At 38.2% G+C, this 27,990-nt stretch overlaps 2 protein-coding genes across 3 annotated transcripts in view; one reads left to right on the top strand and one right to left on the bottom strand.

Annotated features, from left to right (window-relative positions):
- The first annotated feature begins 986 nt into the window (after nt 1–986).
- On the top strand, nt 987–22,214 carry CHFR (checkpoint with forkhead and ring finger domains). 2 transcript variants are annotated; one of them, XM_085238226.1, is made up of 18 exons: nt 987–1,139; nt 1,641–1,788; nt 2,659–2,758; nt 8,596–8,705; nt 10,343–10,402; nt 10,553–10,771; nt 11,117–11,332; nt 11,952–12,108; nt 12,437–12,591; nt 12,885–13,047; nt 13,879–14,021; nt 14,464–14,583; nt 14,878–14,961; nt 15,632–15,702; nt 16,418–16,505; nt 16,701–16,808; nt 17,363–17,435; nt 19,431–22,214. In XM_085238226.1, exons 2-18 carry the CDS (start codon nt 1,653–1,655, stop codon nt 19,471–19,473), a joined length of 2,046 nt encoding a protein of 681 aa, XP_085094352.1. In that variant the 5' UTR covers nt 987–1,139; nt 1,641–1,652; the 3' UTR covers nt 19,474–22,214. The 2 variants fall into 2 exon arrangements, with proteins under 2 accessions (XP_085094352.1, XP_085094353.1); XM_085238227.1 differs by lacking the exon at nt 987–1,139 and adding an exon at nt 1,147–1,284.
- An 892-nt stretch (nt 22,215–23,106) lies between these two features.
- LOC104913525 (uncharacterized) overlaps nt 23,107–27,990 on the bottom strand; it is a 33,883-nt gene continuing 28,999 nt past the window's right edge. The window contains exon 7 of the mRNA XM_085238225.1: nt 23,107–27,962. Coding sequence (XP_085094351.1) covers nt 27,225–27,962 — 738 coding nt within the window. The 3' untranslated portion in view covers nt 23,107–27,224. The remainder of the gene's footprint in view (nt 27,963–27,990) is intronic.

The following is a 27,990-nucleotide window of genomic DNA, read 5'->3' as shown; positions in this document are numbered from 1 at the left end:
ACATCATCCCTTTTGACTTACATGGGAGCTTACGATTTCTCTTGAACTGAGGCCCATGTGATGGAGAACGGTGAAGTAATACTGTGCTTCATGCATTGGATAAAACTGATAATTTTGCTTGTATTCATAGAGCTGAAGGGCTCTCTTACACAGACTGGTGTTGCTGTGAGGCTCTTGTGGCCAAAGGGATCCTCAGGGTTTTCAGGGAAGGCCGAAATGAAGGCAAAATCTGAGCACACAGGCCTGTGAATCAAACAGTATCACAGCAAAGAAATGCAAATTTTTGTTTGTTTGTTTGTTTTTCCAGTGTTTTGTTTTTGTTTTCAATATTTTATAATAGAAACTCAAGAATCTTTTGGGGGATAAGAGGGCAGCAAATTGTTCTCTGCATCTGTTTGTATGGCATGACTAATGTAAGAAAGCTAATCAGCAGTGTTTAGGCTATCTCAGCTTCTTCCGGCTCTATTTTGGTGTTCTTAAAGCTGTCCAAGTCCTTTGCATGAATGTAATAAATGAACGTACATCCAGAATGTTGCTACTGGTGTTGTGTGCAAGGACAGCAATCATCTGTCCAGGAAGTCACTTTACTAGGGGATCTAAGTGGCCTGAGATTGTGGTACAATGAGTACGAATGCTCTAGAAAAAAAAACCTGAACTGGATCCTTAACGCAAACACTATTTATAACCACTTTTTAGTACAGCAAGCATGCTTTTATTTAACCATCGCAAGCAAACAACTCTTATATATCGAAGACTTAAACGCAACGTATTGTTTACTACACGCCACCCAGCTCAGCCACGTGCCGCCACCCACACATTGTCGAGACGCTCCCATCCTGCCCGCATCAAAGATGGCGCCGCCATGTTATTCCACCCGCGGGCCGGCCCACACCCAAGATGTCCGCCGAGGAGTTTCCGGCGCCCTAACCTCGCTATCATCCTTCCGGCGTCTGGGGAAGAGGCGACACTCTAGCAGGTGTGGCTCGGTGGTGAGCGCCGGAAGGTCCGCCTCTGCCGCCGCCGCGTTCTCTATGGCCGCCGCGCGCCGCCTCCAATGGCAGGCCGGGCCCCGCCCCGCCCTGATCAGCTGAGGGTGGCAATGTCTGTTGACAGGAGCCGCCTCGGCCGCGGGACTGGGCGTAAGGGCCGGGCCGAGGGGAGGGGGCGCCGCGCCCGAAGGGGCGGGTGGAGGCGGCGGGGGGGGCCGCGGTGCCCCCTGCCTACCGCTCAGCGCCGAGGGAGCGGAGCCCGCTGGGGGCGGAGGGCGGAAAGTTGGGGAGAGAAGTGAGCGGGGGGAAGGAGGCCGACCCGGCCCGATTTACAGCAGGCGGGGAGCGGCCCTGTGGGCTGGGGGCGGCGGGGAGCGGAGGAAGTGGGCTGGCGGCGGGGTCCGGTGGGCGAGGAGAGGAGAGGAAAGGAGAAGAGAAGAGAGGAGAGGAGAGGGCTCTGCCGCTCCACACAAAAGGAAGCAGGCAGGGCCGGGAGCCCCGGGGGGCTGAGGGGCGGCGGCGCGCTGGGCCCGTGGCTCGAACCGGCCGGCCGGGGGCAGCGGGAGCCGGCTCCCAACGGCCCTGGCTCCCAACGAGCCCCTCGGCGCCGTGCGATGCGGGGTTCGGGTTCGCTTTGTTTCTTTTCGTCAGATGTGAAGGCAAATGGAGCGCTCGGAAGGAGGCGAGCAGAGCGGGCGGCGGCAGCAGCCTTGGGGGAGGCTGACCCGGCTGGGTGCTGAGGAGGCAGAGCCGCACGTCCTGCTGCTGAAGAGAGAGTGGACCATCGGCAGGAAGAAAGGTGGGACGGGCTGTGCCGTGCGGGACGGCGGCGGGTCCTGGTCCGGCCTTGCAGCCTGCGAAGGTGGGCTGGAAGTACCGGGCCTGGGCCTTTCAGCTGCTGGAGGCGCTGCCTGGCGGCCCCTCGTGCCCCCGAGCTGTGTGAAGAGACCTGTGCTCCTTTTCACCAGCTTGTGGCATGGGAGCACTTACACGTGAATGTACCTTTTCGGGTCATCTGAGGCAGCTTGTGCAAATAAGAAGAAACGACAGTTGATTCAGAGAGTGTCTGTGGTAGTCCTGTTTATGTTCCCTTTGCGTTTTTGGAAGTCTTTGTAGAGGCTTTCACTGAATAGAATGGAAATACTGGTGAGCTGCTTGGTACGTTTTGGCCTTTGCACTTCTGTGGGCTTCTGTATCATAGGGCTTTAATGTAGAGGAATGGTACTCCCATTTATCAACTACTAGTCCCCAGTAATTACTCGGGTATATTCTGGTGTTCCACTGGTGTGAAAAAGAGCTGGGTGCTCTGTGACAAAGGCCTTCAGAATTTGGATTGAATGCATCTCAGATCTGTGTGAATTTATACTGCTCTAGAGTGGACTAATTGTGGTTTGGTTTTCATTTGTAAAGGTTGAAATTAGGGAAAGAAAGGGAACTAAAACAGCTTGAAGTGGTTGAAAGAAACCTGTCTTAGTATATGTGGGGCTACTGCACAGTATTTATATATCACATAGATGGACTATGTTTCTGCTTATATGCCAGCAGGATTTTTGAACTATTGCAGATGTACATGAGTCAGTTTGTTGTGCGTTTATAGACATGTTGAATGTTGAGCTGTCTGTGTAATGTGTATTTTTAAGCACTCTGGAAAATCTGCTTTCTTTTTAAGGTTGTGACTTATCTTTCCCTGGCAACAAGCTGGTGTCTGGAGATCACTGTAAAATCGTAGTGGATGAAGAGTCTGGTCAAGTGTCATTGGAAGATACAAGGTTGGTTCTCCTTTGAACTTCTACTGCTGTCTTTTCTTTAGTCCATGAAGTAAAATCTTGTGCGTTGCTCGAGGCATTTATAACAAATCCTTTTCCTTCATTTTTCTTCCTCTCTTTTTGTAGCTGTGGAGTGGTTGTTTTTCTTGTTTGTTTGTTTGTTGCGCTTTCCCAGCATTTTTTTTCCTCTTCAAAGGAACCCATGGAAAATACTAGTGGTGTAATAGTTCTTTAGGATATTTCTTTGGGCTTGTGAGAGAAAGCAAGATGGCTTGTTGGGGTTTGTTTAACTAGAATAATTATTCCCATGGAGTATCAAGGGTTTGGGAACTAAGGTCCTTAATGTAAAAAGAGATAAGCACATACCTCACTGGAACTACTGTTGAGAAGCTAAGCTAATCTTGTGAAACTACTTTTGGTGTGTAAAGTTCATTATGTACTTCTTCATATACTGAAGGCCAGAGAACTTGGCATGTTAGCCTTGTTATTTCCTGTAGAGTTTTAAGGTTACTGTGGGAGTAGAAATAGCACTGCGGGGTTTGTGAGTGGCTTTCATTGGATTTTATCTTGTTTTCTTTGTGAAATCTGAGATAGGAATTTGAATAGAAGGAGATTTCTTAGGAGGAGGTTGTAACTCCCTTCACATTTTCATCTGCTTCATTTTTGACAGGATTTTTTGACTGAAATTGCAGAAAGCTTCTGGTTTGTTGCATTTCAAGAAATCCATGACATTTTAAAATGTTTCTGTAAACCACATTCTTTTTCTGCTCCACTGTTGCAGTCAATAAAGAAACAAACAATACTTTTTTTGCCAGCTCCCCTCTTTCTTCATGTCTAGAAAGCTCTACACCCAAAGATGAATACAGTTCAATATATATTGATGAATATACGTGACGATGAAATTTAATGTGAAAAGTTTTACAGAGAACCATGCTGTATCTGCTGTTTCTTTTTCAGATGTATGAGGATGCAGTTAGATCTCTTGTTCTGGTAGCTCAGGTTAGTGTTGTATACTTGCTAGGGCTTTGAGAATACTCTAGAAAAGCCTTTAGTTGAACAGTGGGCTCATCTTCTGGGACGGTGTTGGCAGAATCTATGAGATATAGTTGACAGCTTTCCTTCAGCAAAATTCTTGTTGCTTTGTTAATTAGTGGCTGTGCTAAATTTTCCTCCAGTAAAACAGAATATCATGGAATTACGGATGTTGGAAGCTACCTCGGGAGGTCACCTGTTTCCAACTCAGTTGAAGAAGGGCTGTTCTATTTGAACTGGGTTGTTTAGGTTTTCCCTAGTCCTTTAAGCACAGAAATCCTGTAGCATCTCATGGCCCTTATTCTGAACCTTAATTGTACTTGTTGTGTTTTGTTTTTTTTTCCTTGCTTCTTGTTTGACTCTACATAAAGAGCCTGACTCCATAGTCTTGGTGTCTTTCTTTAGGTACTGGATGATTGCTACTTGGTCTCGTGGTGCCCAAGCCACCTTTTCTCTGGAAAAATAGGTCCAATTCCTTTACCCCTTTAGCTCATTGATCTTGTGCTCCACCCCTCTGGCCACTGAAGTGGCTGGACTTTCTCAAGTTTATGATGACCTTCATTGTCCTAGGTGTTCCAAAACTAGATGAAATACTGTAGATGTGGGCAAGTGATTTCTAAGCAAAGGGGAAGATTAATCACTTCACTTGATCTTCTGACTACACCCTTTTTAATATAGCCAAATATGCTGTAGGCCTTCCTCACTGCCAAGGCACGCTGCTGACTTATGCCTAGGCATAAATCCAAAGTGTATGATCTTAGGCATAAAATTCACCAAGATCCCTTGCTGATCTGTCCCCAGCCTTTACTGTTGCAGGTGATTGTTCCATCCCAGCTGCAGAGTGCTGGGTTTGACCTTATCACAGTATTCCCATCAGTCTGACTGGGTCCCTCTCAAGAGCCCAACCCTCACATGAACTAAATATTAAATATAGCCCTTACTTTGGTGTTACCTGCAAGCTTGATGAAAGTTTAGTTCCCTCTCCCCATCTAGGTTGTAACTAGAGGTAGTTTAGTAGGTTATCTGAAGGATAGATATCTGAATCCATCCATGGCTTGTGGCTGTTGGGAAGCTTTGTATTCCAAGAAGCTGCGGGATGAAATGCTAACCTATAGGGGAAAAAAATCCTGAGATTTCTAGAAAATGATTATAAATGTCATTATCCAATATTAATCCACACATCAAGACGTTTCAAGCAACAGATCAGGCCATGTTTACTGGTCATGGTAGTTTCAGGGGACAGCTGTAAATCCGTGTTTGGAAAACCATCACTTGTTTCAAGTCCATGTAGTTGGTAGAGTTAATTTATACCAATGTGGTGATAATAAGATCTAAAGAAATTGTGAGTGATGCAGAAACTTTTTCTTCTTTGCCTCTCCCCCTGGGGGGAAAAAAAAAGCAACAACAACAAAAAAAGAACTAGCTAAGCCAAATTAAACTTATTTTTTCACATGGTGCATTCATGAAAAGATGGGACTTGTTAAACTGCTGATGTCATAGATGGGCTGCACGCCTATGGAGTACTAACGTTAGCTGCTTATGCATGTTATGTTTATGTGTAGCTGACAGAAAAGAATTAGGGTCATTCAAGTGTTGTACTTGCCTGTGTGTTGGTGTGAAGTGTAGTTACCTCTTGCTGAATCAAAAAGCTGAATTAGTGTGTCTGTTTGCAGAAGACTCCAATCCTCTGAGTCTTCCGACTTGTGCAATGAGTAATAGCTGAGCTCTAAAGAATCAAGCAGGCTGAAAGAAGAGTTCTGAATGTTTGAGTTGGCAATACTGATGCCCAGAGCCCCAGAAAAATCTGCAATGTCAGCTTTTTTCTGCTGTTAAGTGGAAAATAGTTTGGAAACATTGCTGTGGTCAAGCTCGGATTTTTCTGGTGAGGAGGAATGCATTGAAGGAGGCAGCTAGCATGGGATACTTGGACTGAGTGGACTTTGTTTTTGTATTGTAGCTAAATCAAAGAATATCATCAAATACATGTAGATGGTCAACATTGTTATTTACCACCATGGTAGTGTGATGAGTTTACAAATCTATTTTTGAAAGAATTACCATAAGTTTGCAGATGAGAGCAAATGTGTAGAGGATTTGAAATTATTGAGTAAACAGAACCAGTAGTAGTGTAACAAATCCCAATAATTAGGAAATAGTACAATAAAATATCCATGGATTTGTGCCCCCTTCCCCTTTTTTTTTTTTTTTTTTTTTTTGCATCTATGTTTCTGTTTTATTTTCCAAGCCACGCCTGACAGAAAGACAAACTGACCTGACACAGCTGAGGCAGACACTGGTCTGCCATTAATAAAAGCAACTGTAAGATTCTTCATTTTGAAATAGAAATTTGAAAAGCAGCTGAGGTAACTTGTAAGGACCTCCTCTTGTCATCTTCCAGGCAATTTTTTTTTTTTAAGGATTCTGGTTAAATATGAAAAGGTTTTGTTTTGTTTTTTTTTTTTTTTTCCAGAGCAGGAGAGGTGTTCTCAAGTGACAAACTAGCAAATGTTCCCTTTCTGTGAGTAAAAAGGAGATTGATCTTCATTGGACAGTGGTGTCCTTTCTGCTACTCGGTTCTGCTTACCCTGCAGTCAGGCTGTTTCTGTGGATGTTAGTGGTATAGAAGCTTATTAAAGCTCAATGTTCATTTCATTTTATAGTGTGTTGAAGATAGCATGCACTTACACAACTTCTAAATCTGTTAGCCCGTATGTTTTACCATATATTACATTTCTTTTTCCTGGATGGACACTAGCAATCACTAGAAGGTAATGGACTGGCATTTTTCTGGGAAGGATAACTGAGTGCCTTTCAATACACAGATCATTTCTCTACTTTGAAAGTCAGCATCTTCTAGGTGAAATGTGGTTGTTCGTATCAATTCTCTACTGTTGCTGGGTTTGGGAAGTGAAGGTAATGTATGGCTCATTAATCAGACAGCAGAGCCAACAGCTATACTGGAGCTGAGCCAGCACCTGACTTTTATTTCTTCTGCTCTTGGGAGAAGTGGCAATGGGACCTTTTGTGACATTGTTTCACAGCTCAGGCAATTTACACCTGATAGTAAAGTTTTCCTTCTCCACATCAAAAGTAATACAGCTAGTTAATATCGGGTCAGTGTCAAGAGAACCTTCATCTTTTGGGCACGTTTTAAATATTATTTATCTTACAAGGACCTTGCTATGGTCTAAAACATCAGAAGAATGTACAACTGCCATTATTTATCATGTGTGTCTCATTCAGAAAAACCACAGCATTAATCTAGGGTGTCACTGTATTTGTTAGATGTCTCATGCTGCAATACAGAAACTAGGAAGGCTAAGTGAAGGAATAATAATCATCTGGGGTGATTTTTTTTTTTCCTTTAATTATTGACTGAGATAAAACTCCTTCAGTTTGGTTATGTATTAAGAGCAGCTTTATTTTCCCCTTCTTTATAAATTGTATCTATTTTTACTTGCTTTGTGTCCACAGATGCCACATAACTCATTACTGAGCTCTCCTTGGATTCAGCGTAGCTGTAGGACTGAGGAGACTTGGATATTTGTAGTCACTTTGTGGATGGGGGGTAGCTGTTTCTGCATCTTCATTATCAGACCAAAAATGAGTGGTTTCTGATGCACGGTGGTGATAAATTTTTTTTCCAGGAATGCCACGCTTGGCTTATTGCCTCTCATAGCCATCTTTTTAATATCACTGGTATCAGTGTTAAGTTAAAAACGAGCATAGTTTCTGGCAGAATGACTAGAATTCTTTCTTCCTCTTAATTGCTGAACTTCTGGTGCTTTTAACTTTCAGTGACGTTCCCATTCTGCTGCCTTTTTGGTTCTCATCTCTTTCAGGCTAGTCAGCATCTATATTCCTAAGGTAAAAAGGCAAGCTCTAATTCCTTTACTTTAGAAGAAGCCTGAAGATTCGTTAGTGGAGCAATGATTGATGTGACCCAAAGTTTTTTCTTTGTTGGTGCTTACAGTTGCTTTTTACTGTGTGTTGGATTAGTTGATTCATCTGTGTAGGTAGTGAGCCGTTGCAGAGGGAGAAGGAAGAAGTGATGCCCTGAACACCACATGCTTTTGCTATTCTAAAAGACTTGCTTGCCCTTTTAGCTTTTTCATGTAATGCTGTCAACTTTGCGTCTGAAAAGGTCTGCAATACAAAGTTTTTAGTAAACCATGACACTGTTTGTCTTGCTAAATAACAGGAGATTTTCCCAGGTTCGAGTTTGTTTTTAAAGGAAAAGCAATGAGGAGAAGGGAAGATGCTTATATCTAAATAACCATTGCTCTCCTCTAGGTAAAAACTGGTCCTTTTGAGGAAGACTGGAATGTGTTCTGAGAACAAGTAGTGGCTTCCAGGAGGTGGCAGCAAAGGTTTGCTGTCGTTTCTTGGAGGAGGTGCTCTGCTGAGGGGGAAAAAGCATCTTATTTTCTTTCATACTTGGTACTAATTATGAGACATTGAATGGCAGAAATCTGAAGTTCTAGAATGTTGCAGCCCTGAAAGAGGCTTATCCCAAGGTAGCTGAAATTTTGAATAATGACTGAATTATTAAAAGCTAAGTCATGTCTCTATGAAGACCACGTGTGTAGTAGGAGCTGCAAACGAGCTTTGAAGTACAAATAGTCCTCACTTCTCTCTTTGAAACAGGTTTTCTCTTTTTTTTGGTTTGTTTCTAAACATTTTTTTTAATCCTTGCTTAAAATGTCTTGGAGAGCCAACAGTTTCCTTCATTAAAAGTATCTTGAATTTTCTTTTCCTTCTCCCAGATAATCATGGAACCATTTATATTGTTATCTTTTTCTTTATAGTACTAATGGAACAGTAATTAATAAACTGAAAGTGGTTAAGAAGCAGACGTACCCTTTACAAACTGGAGATGTGATCTATGTTGTTTACAGAAAAAATGAGCCAGAGAACAGTAAGTAAAGGGTGTTGTTTTTTTTATTGTGTAGGCTTTTTTACATCAATACAATTAAATTAGGGTTACTTCATTTTAAGGCAAATAATTTGTTGATATGTAGAAACAAGATTCTATGGAACGGGTTGTGGATGTGCCAGTTTTTACAAGGACAGGTCTGACAACTGTCACATCGAAGCCTGCCTAGGAGCAGATTTGGAAGAAAGAGTGCATGCACTGATGACTAATAAGGTCCTGATCATCACACCCAGCGCTTATTTCAGAACTCCAAATTCTCAAAGTCATTAGCAGTACTTTGTATATCACATTTAAGCAGTTTTTGGCATCAGATGGGGATCAGGGAGTTGCTGCTTACGTTGACTTTGATGTTTTGTTGTTTTGTTCTTTTAAAGATGTGGGGGCAAGCTGGGAATGGGCAAAGATCCTGTAGTAAAAGTAAAATTAGTAAACCTGAAAAGGTATTTGTGTACCCTTGGAGTAGAATCATCCCTCCCGTGCCTGTAATGCTTTTTAGGAATCACTAAGGTTATAAGCTCCCCTATATGCATTTACAATGTGATGTTTAATGGAAAAATAGAAGAGCATATTTACAGTTTTCATCCATCAATATACGTATTAACTGTCCATAGATGAGTATGTATGTATCTCCTTTTAGGAAGTTGCTGTTAATTTATGTGCAGACAGATCAGGCTGATTTATGCTGTCTGATGTGAAAGTTACAAGAAGCAGCAATATGCTGTATCTGTCCATCTGTTTGGCTTCTTTATCTCGTAAATCCTCTTTAAGATGGCACTGTTTGTGGTTGATACTACTTGGAAGAACTCGTTTATATGAATTTTTCAGGTACTTTATAATGAATTGAAGTACAGATTTCTTATTAACAAGGTTTTGAATTACCAAGCATTCAGTTTGGCTCTTTCAGCTTCTCCATCTTCAAAAACAGAAAGGAAATATAGAATTGACATTCTGGCTGGTCTGAGTATTTCTGAAGGAGTTCAGACTAACTTTATGAGAAAAGGGCTTCTGTCCTTTTTGAATTTGATTCTAGTTTGGGTAAAAAGTAGCGAAGTAGGGGGATCTGTCAGAATGTGTATTAGTCTGAAGTGGTTTGTGAAAAAGGGAATGTTATTCAGTTGTTTTGTATTAATAGATACTAAATTAGTTTCTGGATGTAGCTTGGAGCATGCTATAAATCTGTATGTTTTAGAGTTTGTTTCTTGCAAAGAAATCTGAAATTGAATGAAGAATTTGAGAGGTGAGCTCAGAAATAATAACTTTCTTCAAATAACTTTAACTGAAATATCAGGAAAAAAAATACTTGGTTTGCAATGATTCATAGCAGATTTTACATGTAAGAAATTATTGAGCCTCTGCTTCCATGGCTGGCACAAGTTAAACCTCACACAAAGGCCTCTCTGCCTGGTTTCCTGAGAAGAAAAGATCTTGCTGTGTTGTTCCTAATTGCCTCCTAAGTAGGAGTATTACCATTGTACGAAACAGGTGGTCCCTCGTTGGCCTGTTATGTTGTCAGACACTCTGGGGAAGCATCTGCCTGGCAGTAGAACTTGTTTGTGTGAGATTGAAGTTAGTTGATTTTTATTTAAAAATTCTGATTAATATTTTTTTCTCTTTTTCAGACGTTGCTTATCTTTATGAATCCTTAAACGCAAAACATGATGCAACTCAAGAACCAGTAGGTAAGGAAGTAATTGGAGATTCAAGAAGAGTAGCTAAGCTCCAATGACTAACACAGTGCTTTTTTTAGAGTTTGAGTCTTTGAAATTCTGAAGCCATCATGTGAAAACTGTCACACAAGTCTTTTTCTTTCCCTTTTTTCCCCCCTCTAGCTGTAGAAGCTAATGTAGAAAACCAATGCCATGTGACCAAAGATACCTCAAGTACAGGAAGAAGTAATGATGAGAACCAAATTACCTCATCACCATCAGCTACTCAGTCTTGCTATGAGGAACCACAGCCATCTACTTCTACATCTAACCTCTTTAATGCTTCTTCTACCTCTCTTATTGAGTCTGCATCTGTTGAACAGGATAATCCTTCTACATCTGGTAAGAATTATATCAGTATTTAGTGTGCTTCTGATCTGCTGTAATGATCAATATTGTATAAATCCTTTCTGTGGCATCTTTGTCAGAAAGCACTGATATGAGTAATAGTCTTAGGAATAAATGCTCTGCACTTTGAAGGGGATTTTAAGTAGGGTTTCACAACTAAAGGCCTTTTGTTCCAGGTCCTCTGTGTGTAGTTTAACAATACATACATTACTTGTGCCGTGGCATCCTTTTTTTCTGTACAGATGTTTGGGTTGATGTACGTGCATAATTGGTGTTTGAGTAACTTCTGTTTTTGCATGTCTATGCAGCTGTGTTCACTTCTCTGTTTTTATTTTGCAGGATCACAATCCTCACTCTTCACTCCTGTGCCTGCTTTGCCCGTCTTAGAATCTGTGTGTCTAAGAGCACTTCATGATGAACGTGAAAAGCTGGATGTGAATGCTGAAATTTCTGCAATCACTTCAGAAATCAGTGACAAAGAAAATGCAGAACTGGGTTCTCAGAGGACGGAGGAAGAAATAGTTTTGGAACCTGCTAAAAAGAAACTGAAAGGAGGCTAGTATGCTGCAGTATTCTGCAACCAACTCTTTAATATTATTATTGAAAGTTAGTTTTAAAAGTTTAAATTAGAAATTTAATGCTGTTTATTTTTCATAGAAACCCAGTGAGGTGGACAGAAACTTAAGAAAAATAAGTGCAGAGTTTTAACGTGAAATAAATACAAAGGCACTCATCAAATTTAGAAGGGATTGAAAGGTTACCTGCTTAGCATGGCGGTTGGATTCAGTGGCCTCTTGAGGTCCCTTCCAACCCCTGCAGTTCTGATTCTGTTAGGTTAGTGTGAGGTAGATAACTTTTCCCCCCTCATAATGTAGTTCTATGTTGTAGTATTGTGTTAAATAAATAAATATTATTTGTCTGTCTTCCTGTGTCCGGATTCAGTCAGATCAGTGTCATGAATCCTTTTTCAATTCCTTTTTTCTCGATTGCTTTGTTTCTGATCCAGTGAAAATGGTTACTTGATTAGCAGAAACCATTATGTGAAAAGCAGGAACCTTTAGTGGCACCACTGTCAGTGAACAAGGAATTTGTGTGCACCTTTCCAGTCGTTTTGTAACATTAAAAAAAAAAAAGTTTCAAAATCTACATACAGTGGAGTTTTCTGTCTTTGTAGATGAAGGTGCTTGTCCAAATCTTCCAGCAGCAGCTCCAAGTGAATGTATAATTAAAATTGGCTCTGAAGATGCCAAAACATCAAATGTGAAACCAGATAAGATGGAGGAAACATTAACTTGTATTATCTGCCAAGAACTGCTGCATGACTGTGTAAGGTATGTATGACTGACAAAAACTGTATTTATGTGATAATAATTTGAGTTCAGTGACAAAAGTTTGAGATGACCAGGAGATTTAGGATATATTAAATAATTTCTGCCAATAAATAACATTTTCACCATCGGTTTTGTCTCTTTTTTTTTTTCTTCCCTTTCAACAGAACTAAAAAAAATAAAAGCAAGAAATAAAAAAAATAAAAAACCTTAAAGTCTTTTTTAATGAGTCTTTCTTATTATCTAAGTAGATCTTAAATGTTTTTTAAAGTTATGAATGTAAATTAAAATGATATATTTAGGGTTTACTTGTTATGTTTGTGTTTTCCAGCTTGCAACCTTGTATGCATACTTTCTGTGCTGCCTGCTACTCAGGATGGATGGAAAGGTCTTCTCTGTGTCCAACTTGTCGTTGTCCAGTAGAACGTATTTGTAAAAATCACATATTGAACAACTTGGTTGAAGCTTATCTGATTCAGCATCCAGGCAAGTTCAAGTGTGTTACAGAACCTGATATATTTCACATGTTAACTGTATAGCTGAGGTGTGCACAAAGTCTGTCGTCAATGAAGTATCTGTACATTATGTACTCATAGTACTGTTTTCTCTGGTGAGACTGCAAAAAAAAAAAAACAACCAAGATCTTCTCGAACTGTTATCTAAAAACAAATTTTATTGCAACAAAGATGCCACAACTCTGTAAAAAGAGTAGAGTGGGAATAACAAATGTGAAGAATCTTGTGCTTTTCTCTTGAAACTTGAATTTGGTTTTCGTACAGATAAATGTCGTAATGAAGATGATGTCCGTAGCATGGATGCTAGAAACAAAATCACTCAAGACATGTTGCAACCTAAAGTGCGGAGGTCTTTTTCAGATGAGGAAGGAAGTTCAGAAGATCTACTGGAATTGTCTGATGTAGATAGTGAATCTTCAGATATCAGGTAGGTCTGTTTAAGTTGTGTACTGAATTGAATTTGCTTGTGTGCCCAAACGTACGGACTAGTTTCAAAAACATTGAGAGTGTTGTTATTGCTGATGTTGTTTCCACAATCATTTCCAGAATGAGTCTGTCTTCTGTTTTCAGGAAAGTTCATTTTTTACCATTAATTATCTTTGCAGTTCTACTGGCCATCCTTAGGCAGCCAACAAAAAACATGTTAAATTGGAACTGTTTGAAGCCCAGCAAGATTCAGTTTATGACTAACAACTTTCTCCTGAATAGTACAACAGCATCTCATGATGTGTGAAAATACCTTCTGTGGCTGTTACTTTACAGAAGACTGATTTCTGCATAAGGTTTTGTTATGAGAAATAGCAGTCTTTGACCATATAATTATTGCTGCAATTAATGTCTGGGATCCTGCTTTCACTAGGTGTGTGCTACAAAAGCAGCTGGTGCTTGACCGAGGGATTACTAGCCACCAAAATAGCTCTTCTTTTTCATCAGCAAGCATTTTTTGCTGTATGTCTAGAGGAGAAAAGAAAAAGTCTTCCAGTAGATAATTATTCCAGCTTTGTTAATCTTGCTTCCACTCACACCACTGTTCTCTTTCAGAAGCTATTAAGAATCCTTTCTTTTGCAGTACTCTTTGTTACAGCTGCAGCATTCTTCACAGCTGTGAGGTACTGAGTTATGTGGACTTCCATATGTTACTGGATGAAGAAATTCTAGATTAGAGCTTAGAGGGTATAATCAACCCTCTGTCTAACATAGCAATGAGTTATATTTGCATTTGGGTGTGATTTCCTATGACCTTATTCTATTTTTTCAGTCAGCCATATATAGTATGCAGACAGTGCCCAGGGTATCGAAGACACTCTGTTCCAGCTCTGCCTGGCACGGGCCAGGAGACAGAAGCAGGAGGAGTGCAAGCACTGGGAGATGCACCCTCCACATCTGCCAACTTTCCTGCAGGTCAGTGTCATGAAGTCTTGTTAGCAGCATGCAGATAATAGATGTATGAGCTATAGGCCTTGTAAAGCTCATTCTCATAGTACTGTATCACCTCTTCACACAGCTATCTTTGCAAGAAAATTAAATTTGAGCATTGTTTTAGTGTGGTCATCCAAAATATACATCTGAAGGTTGATAGTTCATAAACTCTTTCGCGTATTTGAATATTTTTACACATCTATGTAGTTTAGAAGTCTTTTCTGCTTTTTTAAAGAATCTTTGTGGGGAAATAGATATATATTTTTATATATCTATATAAACAAGCAAGCTACATGTATGTGTATGTGTATAGCTTGTTTGTTACTTTCAGATTTTTGTCTATTGTTTGCTAGGATTCCAGTCCATTTTGTAATTTTTGCATTGTTCAGCCTTTCATTTTTCTTATTTCTTCTCACCTACCTAGCTGTTCAGGAGTATGTGTGTCCTGCTCAAGGAAGTCATGTAATATGCACCTGCTGCTTTCAGCCAATGCCTGACCGAAGAGCAGAGCGTGAACAGAATCCTCATGTTGCTCCTCAACAATGTACGTACGTAGTTCTGTAGTCAAACTTAAGAAAAAAAATTGAAAAATAAGTTTTTCTTTATTTTAGTGAAAATTAAGTTTATTTTGAAGAGTGATTTTATTTCATATTCTTTATTTGGAGTCTTCATGTCAAATCATGAAACAGTCTTCCTTTATAAAATGTATTTGTTCATCCTTTTTTTTGAATAAGAAATCTGTACTTTGTTAAAGTTTATCAGGACTCTACTATAAAAATGACAGACTGAGTTTTGTTGTGTCTGCAATCCTGACAGGGGTTTTCTTTGCTGTTTTCAGGTACTGTTTGTCTGCAGCCCTTCTGTCACTTATACTGGGGCTGCACTCGGATGGCGTGTTTTGGCTGTTTGGCACCATTCTGTGGTATTTTGGAATAATATGTTTCTTACGAGTCTGCTCTATTTGCCTTAATTTCTGTCTACCTTAAACTTTGAGTAATTTATGAAATGCAATAGACTACCACAGTTACACAAAAGGAAACAGAGGCTGTGTCCTCACACTACAAACATAAATGATTCTTGAATGTGCATGTCTTAGATTTGAGTGGAAAGCAGCACTTGCTGAGCATATTGCTTTCCAGCATAAAAAAAAATGTGGTGTGTGGTTCTCCTACTAGGTTGAAACACATGTCTTTGCAAGAGCACGGAATGTCTGATGTTAACTGGTTAGAAAAGAAGCTTTCTCTCTCAAATTTCTAGTCTCCCTAAGCTCAAGGCTTTAGATGCTTTGAAAAATAAGAATAGTTGAAAGGACTTGACTGAAGAATATGCTTTAATAACACCGTTAATTTGTGCAGATCAGTAGTGCTGTTTGTGAACTGACGGTGAAATTGTAAAATCTTAATGTCTTGTCTTCGATTGCAGCTAGAAATTATGGATTGCACGTGTGTGTTCAGCATGTGTTGAACTCAGCCACGTGCTTGGTGCTTGCATGAGCCTGTGTGTGTTATTTCAGGAAACAAAAGAGCCTTCAGAATATATGTGAGGGCCAAAGGGTTTGGGAAGAAATAATAATTCTTTTCTTCTTCTATTAGAAATAAACCTTGGTGACAAGTGTTTAGATGGAGTCCTAAATAACAACCACTATGAGTCAGATATCCTAAAGGTATTTTTTCAAATGTTTATTATGTTACATAATAATAAATTTGTGTTGTTTAAGATTTGCTCATGAAAAGATAATGATATTTAATTTCTCAAACTTATATGTCTGGCAGCTGCCAAGAAGGCCACAGCTATAGCAACAGTTTATGAATTTGAGTTTAAGTGACCATAGAATTCATATATGTTTGATTGCTAAATCAAAGAATTTTCCTTGTACAAAGTATTTGTTAGGGAGCCCAGTTTCTACAGTCTGAATTGCAACATCTGAAATGTTAATTAGAGAAAAATAATTCACTAGCATATAACAGGAAAACAAATGTTAATTTTTTTTTTTTTTTTTAGTGCTAGACAAATTAAGCTTCATTTGTGTTGCATAGAAATATTTTTTTCTATACCATAACAACTGGTTTATCTCAATGAGGTAGGCTGGATGAAATCTTGCTGTAAGTTAAGTGATAGTGTGGCTGGTGGGAGTCTGTAGGCGTTCTTTTGGCAAAAGAAAGAATGCTCTGGATGAAGAATACTGAGCTAACAGTTCTATTGGTGATTTGAAAGCTAAAAAAAAAAAAGCATTCTGTTATTCTGTTCTTGTTTGTAAACAGCCTCATCCCATTTTGAAAGCATAGTTAGATCTGGGTTTGGAAATATTTGAGAACTAATGGCTTGGTATCTTTTTAATGTTTGAGATTTTTCAAATGAAACAAACTCTTCTTTTTCAGGATTACCTGGCATCCAGGGGTTTGACGTGGAAGAATATGTTAAATGAAAGTCTGTTAGCTCTTCAAAGAGGAGTTTTTATGCTGTCAGGTGTGTTTTGTTCACTTTTGTCCACGTATAACTCTTTGAGTATGTGTATTTGAGTGTATGTATGTGTGGAACTCTGTGAGTAATCAGGAGGTTTGATGTTCTGTATGTACATAACTTGTGATGTCATGACATTTTTGTTAAATCGGATTTCTTACTCCTTACACTGACATTTTGTACAAATGTATTCTTCTCCAGATTACAGAATTACTGGGAACACAGTGCTTTGCTACTGTTGTGGCCTTCGCAGCTTTCGAGAACTTGCCTACCAGTACAGGCAAAATATTCCTGTTGCTGAACTGCCAGGTGGGGTTAACTTTGCACAGCACAGAGGAAGTCAGTTAAAAAATTAATCACTTTTATTCTTGGATCTTCTATATGAAGCCTTAGATTTAAATGAGATATGGGTTGTGGCCTCCTTTGGCAGATTTGAGATTGGGAACAGAAACTCTTTCTGTAGTCACTTTTAAGCATTACTTTATCCATTCAGTTCTTGTTGTTGGCAAGAGCTTCTACATCTTTAACTACTGAGAATTCTGCTTTTGTTTCTGTGCATAATGAGACAGCTCACCTTGTTTCTCCTCATTATTGCTTTTCTATTTAGTGTAAGAGCCTGCTGGACCACTCGGTTACTATGTATGTAAATCTGGGGGAGAATAACAAACTACCCAAATTAATGACTTTTTTTTTAATGGAAAGGTATCTAAATATATGTCTGGTGTCCTAAACTGTAAAGTCAGTATCTGTTGAATTAAATAGTAAAGCTTCAGTTGAGAACACTGAGAAACAGTGGCATAGTATTGTCACCTTATTTAATGGCTTCAGAAATAAATAAATGTAGCTTTTTCTTTTCCTTGCAGTGACTGTCACATCACGTCCTGATTGCTACTGGGGACGCAACTGCCGAACTCAGGTCAAAGCACATCATGCCATGTAAGTTACACCTTTTAGAAAGTGGTGGGTTTTTGCTTTTGGTTGTTTTTGGCTATTTCTGCTTAAAAACAAATCCTTTAAAGTGCCAAAAATTGTGTGAGGAATACTGCTGCAGTACAAACAAAAGTGAATGAGCTTTGGGTTGTGGGTTTTTGTTTGTTTTTTAAACACAACTTGGAAATGGACCCTTTGTGCACGTCTGAAGGTACCACTAGCACTTTTAAATTGATATTTTCTACCCCCACCTCCTTCTTCATTCATATCTTTCTCAATCTCAAGCAGCTTTTCATTTGGCCTTGTCTTGAGTGCTTCTTGAGAACACTGCAGATAATTAGCCCTTTGCTATTTCTTTTGGAAATCTGTGAGAAATGATTTTTAGCAAATGACAACAAACATTAAAGGGGTAAATTGGTGGGAATAACTTGTGACGAGGGAAGGAAGAAAAGTTTGGAATGTGATATTGGAAACCTGGTGTCTGGTCGTTCACAAGAATTACTCATCCAAAACAAGGTCCTTGATTTTTAAAAAAGGAAGGCCACTGACAACTGATGCCAAGTCATTCTTGCAGAAGGAATGTGTGTTACAACAGATATTAAAGAATTTCAAGAATAAAACAAAAATTGGCTGTCTACAAATTACTTTGTTCCAGGAAAGGTAAAGAAATCCTTCTTGCTCTGGGAGTTATTCTCTAAATTCACAGTGCAGTTCAAGACAGTGGAGCTGTTGCTCTTTACTGAGAAATTGCTTATAATGAATAGTAGATTCTGCAGCATCTTCCTAATGCTGCAATGAGCATGCACAATTAGCATTATTCCTGTAACATTTCAGATACTGTCTGTTGAAAATAACCAGTCTGTATGGCTCATTCAAGCAGATAATAAAAAGGAGTTAAAATATTAATCCCCAGCCTCATACAAATGCAGAGTTTTACCAAATACCTTTCAAAAATTATTTGGAATTTAAGTTGTAGATTTAGTTCAAAGCTCTGCTGTTATCTGTAATTTCATGTTACAAGGCTGTCTATTTTTGCACAGATTTTATTTTGAAGTGCTGGAGAGTTAACTCAGTATCAGAGCACTCACCAGTTGTCTACGTTCATATTTGGGTGCATAATTTCATCTAGAATGAGAAGGGTTTTTTCCACTTGTTTTTCCAGCTTTAGCCATTCTAGAGCTTTACTGGTTGCTGCTTAACTTTTTTAAAAAAGCCATAGAAATGAGGAAAAAACCCCTCAAAAGCTATCATATACCACTCCTAGATATTTGTCTGTTTTTTTTTAATTGAGCTAAATTGTTTTGCTAAGTAGTTTGATTAGTAGTTAGATTATGTAGGCAAGGTTTCTTTCTAATCTTTTGTCTGATTCAGTAAAGAGAAAATGGACTCAGCTCTTCAAGTTGTGTTTCACAATACGTGCTGGGGGCACATAACCCAAGAGGAGGAAGAACAAAATGAGAAGCCGGAGATTTTAGAGAAGTAGAAAGAAGTGCCTTATGCAGAATTCTGTGCAGACAGGCTTGCTATTCCCATTGAACTTAAATAATATAGAATGAGAGAAACCTTACTTATTTTATTTCCAGAAGAGGATCGTGTAGAAATTATTGAGACTGGTTAATACTAGTTCCCCTAGTGAGCTGTGTAATGCTGCTTTAATAAAAATAACTACTGTCTCTCAAGACAAAATTAATTCTCTTGATTCCTGTTCTACTTGCCTTCTGGATTTGAAGTATGCAGAAGTACAGAGAAAGCTTTTAATAACAGGTTTTCTGCGTATGTAATAGAACTACCAGTTGTTAGGCAGGAGATGCTGAAAATCCTGTTACTGGTAACATGTTAGTAGAGTTCAAGCTAAAAAGGCTCTGAAAAGCAGCTATGTTAGTATGTAAATGTTCTCCTTTGAACTGTTTAATACTTAAAAATACCCTGTGAAAGATGACAACTCTTGTGTTGCTTGATTCTGAGAACTTTGTTACATATTAATACTTCTTTTAATTTCAGGAAATTCAATCACATTTGTGAACAAACGCGATTCAAGAACTGAATGCTTGTACTCTGTAGAGAGGGGACAAAAACTTGTCATACTGCTTGTACAGTTTAAGGTTTCAGGGGATCTCTTCATATCTCCCATAGCAGGGAACCAATAACTTCTGCATCAGGTAATCTGAAATGAACTTCTTAATTTGTAGAATTTGGCAACTGTAAATGAATGAGGTAGGTTTTTTTTTTTTTCCAAGAAAGTCCAGCAAGCATTGCGTTCCATTCTCATGGCTACAACGTCCCTGTGTCACTTCACTGAAGAACACAAGCAGAAATCACTCACAGAAACCAGCCATATCTTGGGAAGGCCTAAGAATAAGGAGTGTATTTGCACTACTTGTGAAGAAACTAAGAATAATCCTTAAACTTAAAAAATAGAAATGTTTTGTATAAGTATCTGAAGATTATTTCAAGAGCCATTAATATTTAAGAAGGAAATTGTCCGTGTATATTTGTAACTGCATTTTGCGGTGGTCTGCTATTTTGTCACTACTCGTGGCCTTTGGGCTAGAAATACATGAATCTTCACTTTAAAAAAAAAAAAAAAATCCGTCCATGAAACAACCTTTTTAGCTTAAAGCTTGTACCATATGTGCGGTGTTACAGTGGAAGTAGTACAGTTTCTTATCTTAGTTTTGTCATATTGATGGGTTTTATTCACATTAAATTACAAAAAGTAATTGCACAAAAATTTGAAAATTGCATTTAAAGTTGGGGTAATACTTGAAGCAGAACAGCCTTCTGCTAATATTACTTCTGTAGTATTTTATATCAGAAGACCAAACAGTGCTTTTGACATAGAGTAGCAGCCAGTAGGACACACTGGTTCATTTTTTTTGTATTTCTTTTGATATTGTATGCTAAGTATGTACCTCTGCCATGCAGCTGTTCTCTAGCATGCATACACTGGTGAAAACGTAGAAAAGGCTATAATTTAAAACAGAATATAGCAGCTTTACTGGAAAAAACAATCTTTCAGAAAGCAATTGACAGATTGTAGCAATATGGAGGCATTTCTAGCTTGGGGTAAGAATGATGAAGGGGGACACTGGTATTGCTGTCATCAACAACATAGCTTTTATTTTCACGCCTTTTGGAGATCTTGTTCCAGAAACATCCCATGCATCGCTTCAAAAAATATCCCAACACTATTCCTCCTCCTCTCCACTTCCCCGCTAGTTAATATGATTTAATCTATTTCGAAGTAACTTGATAGTTAATGTTCACAAAGCTCAACTGGGACCAATTTCTCTCTTTCATCATACTTAGAGTGAAACAGAATGAGAAGAAAGCATACCACGTTACCTCTGTAGATGTTCTTTTTAAGTATGCCTTATTTTGTGAGTAGGATTTATACTTCAATATTAAAAAGTATACACAGTTATCTTGTGTTATAATGGAGCACAAATGATGCAGCACATCGTGTCTACTGGTGTCAGTGAGTTCAACTATTTCCAGTAACGCACATCTTAATATGAATGCTAATTAAAATTATGCATTTATGTTTAGATTTTTAAAATAGCTGCCGCAAGGGTGGGTCTGCTGACCATGCCTGTATGCTATTAAAAATACACTTTCGTGTGGACTTCTCTTCCTAATCTCTGGGCATTTTCTCCTGTGAGTAGGATTGAAATTGGATCTGGAATAATACTTGAAACTTTTTAACAGCATTGCGTTTCTGTCTTTTAGTATTATTAACAATGTTCTGTTGCTTCTGTATTTGTATTTTATGTTTAGATTTTTTTTAATGGTTATTGTTATCTTCTCAGGACGACCATTCCCAGCTGTTTTTAATCTCATTTTTCATCTCTGGCTGTGTGTGTAGCAAAATGAGTGCAGTTGTGGAGATCAAGCCTTTGCACATTATATGCAGAAATGTGCTTTGCATTCTCATTCACCACTTCCCACACCCCAGATGGGCTCTCAGCGAAGACTTGTCACTGTGCTAGTGTTCAAGCCTCTTGTGCTGAGTTGTTTTTCCTTTTTTTTTTTTTTTTTTGGTCAAAAATCATGTCTGCAGTACTATGTACAAACCTCACTTGCACTTCAAGTTATGTTTATATAAGGATATATTATGTGACAAAAAAAAAAAAACCCTGAGAAAGAAATTGAACCGATGTACTTAACATCTAAACTACCTGTGCAGTAGAGGTTCTTCAAATTCCCTTCAAAAAAGTTTTTGCTGTTACAGATAATTGATCTGCCTTTCTATGCATATAGGGTTGTGGTAGTGCAATGGAATGAAGGGATTCTTTTGTCATTTATATTGTACCAGGACTAGATGAGAAACTAACTTGCAGATGGGGAGGGTGAATAAATCCTGATTTTTATATGCTCTTATGTAAGTAAGAGTATCTGTCATGGGTATTACATACTCTATACATTAGACCTTTTTAAATGTATGGTTACCAGATGATAGTTAATGTGATAAATGTATGAACTATGCTTGGTGTAATTGTTTAAATACTGGAAAGGTGCAGCATATTTTTTAACTTGTCTAAAGCACACCCCCACCTCCTTTATAAGAGATGCTTGGAAGCTGAGCATGAAACGTGGTAGAATAGATGCTGTGAAAGCCAGGGTGATTATGATAGGCTTTGACATAGTGGTGAATAAAGTATATAGTCTCTTTGAGAGAGTTCTTTTATAAAGGAGGTGGAGCGTAGTTCTTCCAGTTCTCTTTGGGTTTTTTTTTTTTCCTGAACTAAGAACTTATTAATTAAAAAAACTTTAAAAAAAAAAAAATCACTGGAGTAATCTTTTTTTTTTTTGTGGCATGTTCTCTCACCACAGGTATGGATATGTCAGTTTTCTCATGGTTGGTCACGCTATCAGATACTTGAATGTTGAAATTTTACAATGAAACTTCATCCTTGAACTTGTACTAACTAAATATAAGGTCTTTTTTTGTCCTTCACAGAAACTCCCCCAAACCTTATTACAAACATTGTATCATAAAGGATCGTGAGTCTGTCTGCAGGATTTATAACAAATAATACCTGTTTAAAAAAGTACCTTGATGTTAGTAAAAAAAAAAAAAAAAAAAAACTCAATTTTTTTTTTTTAAATTAACTGAGACTGGAATTCCTACAGTACTGTAGAGACTGAACTGCCAGCATTATATAACACGACTCATTTAAGAGCAGGGTAGAGAAAATGTCATACTGTGTTAATCTTTATACCTTCTGCATTTTCAATGATCTAATTTGTATAAATGATAAGATTTCAAAGAATTAATATTAATAGCACTTTTCTTTTTCTTAGAATTTTGTTCTCACTGAGGAAATAGGACTTCTCTGTACCCTCATTCTGTCTGATGCTGCAGACAGTGAGGCTGTGAGTTGCACTTCAAATTGCAGCTTAGCATTCCAGGATCTTTTGCACTGCTGCTGTTCCTGCAATTGAAGCAGGATTTCCGTTACTGTTGTAGTCTTATCTGAACTGCTGTTCTCAAGCCAGCTGTCATTTCTTCTTCAGGCTAAATTTAAGACATTAAAACTTGTGGTTCAGTAATACAAAAGTGGTGTATTGTTCTGTATGCCATCAGACAAACTAATAGGGCTTAGAACTCATAGCAGTCAAAAAAGGCTTGTTTTGCATTAATTATTGGTGGATTGAAACATTTTATACTCCATTGTGTGACAAAACTACCTGTAACTAAATTAGTTTGAGAAAGCTGTTGTTTGTTTTTTTTTTTTACTTAATGCTCTATCAGTTTTGTCAAAGCTCAGTCATTAACTCATTCGTCTTGCAAACAAAATACATCCATTTTAGATCCATTTTTAACTTCTAGTAGAACTGTGTAGCACAGATGGCTTAGCTTACAGTGAGAGCTTAAGGAATTAAGTGATTCAAGAAAGAGTTAAGAATTTGAGAAGAGAATGCTCTATTTTAAATTATGCTCTGATTTGTTTTTTAATGGCCTCTTAGAAAATTCTGTTGGGAGGGGGCTTTATTTTGTACAGTCTGCTCTAAAAATAAGCCACTGGTGGTGATATTATTGGAAGTTAGAAGAAGGATCTCTCGGTTTTGAAAGAATGTGTGGGGGTTTTGCAGTTTTTCCAACTATTTTATCTAACTTGATTTCTGCAGGATGTTTGGAACTCAAATACCACTTACACAATTCCGAGGAAGAACTTCTGAAGAAACTAATTATACTATTTCCCATAGCAATGCTTAATATGCAAAGATTGCTTCTAAATCTGCTTTTCAGGTCATTCTTCTTTTCTTCACACTTCACCATTTTGACTTTCAATGAGGTAATTTCACCCTTAAGCTCATTAGTTTCCATAGGAAATGAATTATAAAAAATGCTAAGTGTGCCATATGAGGTTTAACATCAAAGACATTTCTAGACAGACCATGAATATACGTTGAAGCTATATTTGGTCTCTGTTGAGTGTTCTTTTCAGTCCTACTGAGTTTCAGTTGCTTGCTTTCGTTAGGTAAGTGTTGGCTTAGGACTTGCATTTTTTCCCTGCAATCCAAATTAATCTTTAATTATTTAGAATAAGATCTGGTAGTTGACTGTATGGAGTAGTTGATTCCACTGTGTTTAGTTATTACTCTCAGGCCCTTCTCATGGAGGGGGGAGAAAATTGCACAGTTAAGATTGTTTTGTAACCAACTGCTCTTAAAAATAATAATAATAATAATAATAATAATTTCTGAAAGGAAACTTCAATTCATGTTTCTTAGCAAATTGTGAACAACTTTTCTTTCTCTAATAGTGACAGTAAGTTTAGCTGATACCTAAACTGAAAGACAGTACTTTGCTTTAACCAAACTTGCTGATTGCTACTCTATATCCTAAAAATTAGGATGCATTTGCACCTTAAATGATTCTGGTTGTTTTCCCATCAAGGCTCTGCTCAACCATGTGAACTACCTGACAATAAGAAACTTAGTGTACAGGATTATTCTTGTTGGTTTGTATAGCTTCAAGCTTTTATTCTGAAGCTCTGTATCCAACAATGAAATAAGCAAGGAATGCCCCCAGTCTTGTTTTGTTTCTTTTTTTTAATGTCCTATTCAATCTACATACACACTGAAGGGAGTGCCTGGCATATTCCAGAATAATTATATTTTTAAAATAGTGTAAATTATTCAAATCCATTATAACTGAAAAGTGCTCCTTTTTGTTAGATCCTATAACATTTTAAGACATTTTTCCCATGCAATTGCGATTGAAACTTTCCTTCTCTTCATCGAGTGTTTAGCATGCTTATCCCATTTGCTGCTTAGTTACAGTATGCAAAAGAGCACAGTAAAGTTACTGTATTACCACAAAAGTAAAACTGAATCCAGAGTCCATGAGCTGTGGGGTTTTCTGTCGTGAAAAGATTGTGACGCGTCTCTTAAAATAATATAGCTGTTAGGAACAAGTGCTGTAGCAGTGTTTTGTTTTAAAAATTAATCTTAGTTGGTATTTACAGGTGGAACTATTACAGCACTCAGAGCTTCCATTGTTAAGTTGTGAAGAATTTCAAAATGGAGGAAAATCTCTTTCAAGTTCTTTGAAGGTACAAAACAAAAGATAGTGACATCTTTTGCAGTTAATTTTAGTGATCTGTCTAAAAAAAAATAGAAACTTCAAAAGGCAAGCTGGGAATTTAAGCTTAAGTCTCCCATATGCTGTGCTTCTGGTTGTTCATGGTTGACTCTGCGCTTTGGTTACAAAGGTACATAGTAGAGAAAGTCAGTGTGTAAGCGACCTTACTAGTTATGTTACTGAGAAGAAAACCACGCTCTAAAGCTTGGGTGTTTAACTGAATGCTGCAGTAGTGGCACTGGTGTGCATCAGGGCACATCTTGGTGCTCTGGGGCAACGTCTATCCAACTTAGTATTTCAGTAAAATAAACTGTCATTACATTGTGGAAATTAATAGTTAAACATCTTTTATTAAAAAAAAAAAGTCACTTTCCCAGCCCATCACATGTAGGTTTTGTCAATAACTGAACACAATTACTTTTTCAAAGTAGATTTTAGTACTTCAATCTCTAGAAATGTAATAAGTAACATAACATTGACTCTGTTTAACAATGTGTATGAATTTAACACAGTGGAAATCATTAGATATTTAGAAGCCTGCAGTATTCTTTTTGTCATAAATATATTAATTCATCCCTCTGAATCATGTTACATTAATTTAAAAATAAAGCAAAGAACTTAGAGATAGACTTTTATGCTTCAAAACTATTCAACGCCATCTGGTAATAATAAATGCTGAGATTTGTCTGCTGTTCGTTTGAGTCAACTGCTACAAGGCATATATTTTTGCTGCCACTGTTATTAGATGCAAGGCTTATGTCTGTGGGGACACATACACAAAGTATTAGGCAAAACCTACAGTCTTGTGTTGCATATCTCAGACATTGATAGGTGGCAGATGGAGACTGTAACAGCAGGTGAAATCATAAATAATTCAGTTAAATATTCCAGGAATCAGACTTAAATGCTTTAACATGGAAGGATTAAGATGACTCACTTGTCACACACTGTAGCTAATACGGGAGACTTGTATCTTCCTGGCATCTGTTCAATAATATAATTTGCTTTAAAATAATATCTTATGTCAGCTGTAAAATACAGCTTCCTAGGGAATTTCTTTAATCTTCTTTTTTAAAGCAAAATAATTCTAAGTTGTGAGTTGAATATGCAAGATTCTTTAGCAAAGACAGGAAAATATCACCAAAAGGTAATTATAACAGTGATGGGATTATTAAAGGCAATAGGACAAGCAAGCTTCCCTTTGGTTCTGTGCTCCACAGTCTGCCCTGGATTTGTAATCAGAGTGGCACAGGTACTTATTTTCTTCAAAAAAAAAAAATAAAATAAAAAATCACAGTTTGCTACACTTGATTTTGCCTCTTAAGTCTTGCCTGCAAAAGGATGGGAAATAGTTCTCCAGTCAGTGTGCGTTACCAGTAATAAATAGTTGGTGAATATAGGAGCAGAGCAGCTGCAAATATCCAAGTGTTGGATGCTGAAGACTATTCCTAATGAGTATTTCAGTATTTTTGTACACATGTTCCTGTTGCCAGGAGGAGTTGCTTAAAAAATGTAGTGGACTGAGGCATTGTAAGCTTATGTATATCTAACAAAAATAAAGCTAGGTCAGACTTCAATAAAATTAGCATACAGTATAGTTTTGCTCAGCTTATCTGCACTCTTCTTTAATGAGTTAGTATGTGAGATAATCATGATTTTTAATATTAGAGATGTTAATGCTTGGTAAACTTTGTGCTAGAGTGCAGAAGTTATGAAATGTTTAGAATTGTTTACAAAACAGTATGCAAACATGCAAGATGAATTCTTTCTTGTACAGGCACAGCTATGAGCACAATTTAACTCATAGCTTCTACCAGAAAGACCCAAGTGGTACCGCAGTGACAGAGGACTGACTTACATTTCAGATATAAACCATGATGTAACCATCTCAGATGACTTTCATATCTCATTCCAGAAAAGATTTCCTGCAGTGTGAAATACCTTTTCAGATGCTTTCATGAATAAAGCATATCAAAATTCCATGCAGAAGAATAGGTTTGAGGTTAATGAGTAAAAGGGAGGATGGTATTTGTGCTGTTCTGTAGTACGTATAGCTGTAATCCCAGTGGTGAGGCAAAGACTATCTGTGAACAAAGTTGTGTCCATGTATAGCTGTCACACAACTGTTTGGCACTGCTTCCACTCTGTTCATGTGCCTGCTGCCTCTCTTTTTGTGAACTGGTGGTTCGGTCTTTCTGAGAGCATCACTGGACTGAAGCTTGACATAGTGTAGGAGCAGCTAGGGTATCAAAGTTCTGTGAGGTCTCACTAGTATTAGTATCTACCACTGATGAGCTCTGCTTGTCCTTGGAAGAGTTAGGGACCTTTACCTGACCTTTGTATAAACCAGGAGATTTTGCCCAAAATGGAAGATTTGATGTTAAACTGGCAGAACTGTTACCCTCAACAGTCAGAACCACTGGTTGTTTATCTGGCACTGTTACTGCATACACAGCATTTGGTTCAGACAGATGATCTCCACATTGACTAAGATGTTCAGCTAGGACCAGAGGCTGCTGATCATCTCCTTCTTCAGAAATGACAAAAACTGGTTTGTTTTTATCCGCTTCTCCCCCAAGGTCCTTTGTTTTTGAAGCATTGGCCAAGTTGATTTTCAAGGGGTTGGAGCTCTCTAGAGTGCTCTTGGGGCTTTGGCTGTTAACTGGAGATGCTGCTCCTAGATGTCTTGAAGAATCCAAGGACCTCACACGTTTGTTGTCAGGGGAACCAGCAAAAAATCCAAAGTAAGGATTTCCAAACCTGGATTTCTTCAGGTTGCAGGAGCTTAGCTTCCGCTGCCTTTGTGCAGACAGAGTGAGAGGGTAAGAGGCATTGCTGACAGATGAATCAGAGTAAACCGTTTCTGAAGCTCCCTCTATCTCAGTGGCTGAAATCACCTTTCTGCTTGGAACACCTTGGATTCTTGCAGATGTAGGAAAACCCTGCGCAAAATAATAAATTAGTAGTCAT

The sequence above is a fragment of the Meleagris gallopavo genome, chromosome 17, assembly GCF_905368555.1.
Source record: "Meleagris gallopavo chromosome 17, MGAL_WU_HG_1.1, whole genome shotgun sequence".
NCBI classification, from domain to species: Eukaryota; Metazoa; Chordata; class Aves; order Galliformes; family Phasianidae; genus Meleagris; species Meleagris gallopavo.
The sequence above is the reverse complement of the archived record's forward strand: the minus strand, read 5'-3'. Positions and strand labels throughout refer to the sequence as shown.

Coding starts and splice junctions, on each gene's coding strand:
- CHFR (XM_085238226.1), top strand. CDS start 1,653: ATGGAGCGCTCGGAAGGAGGCGAGCAGAGCGGGCGGCGGCAGCAGCCT. Junction 10,772..11,116: donor GGATAATCCTTCTACATCTG/GTAAGAATTATA, acceptor TTTATTTTGCAG/GATCACAATCCTCACTCTTC. Junction 16,809..17,362: donor TCCTGTTGCTGAACTGCCAG/GTGGGGTTAACT, acceptor TTTTCCTTGCAG/TGACTGTCACATCACGTCCT.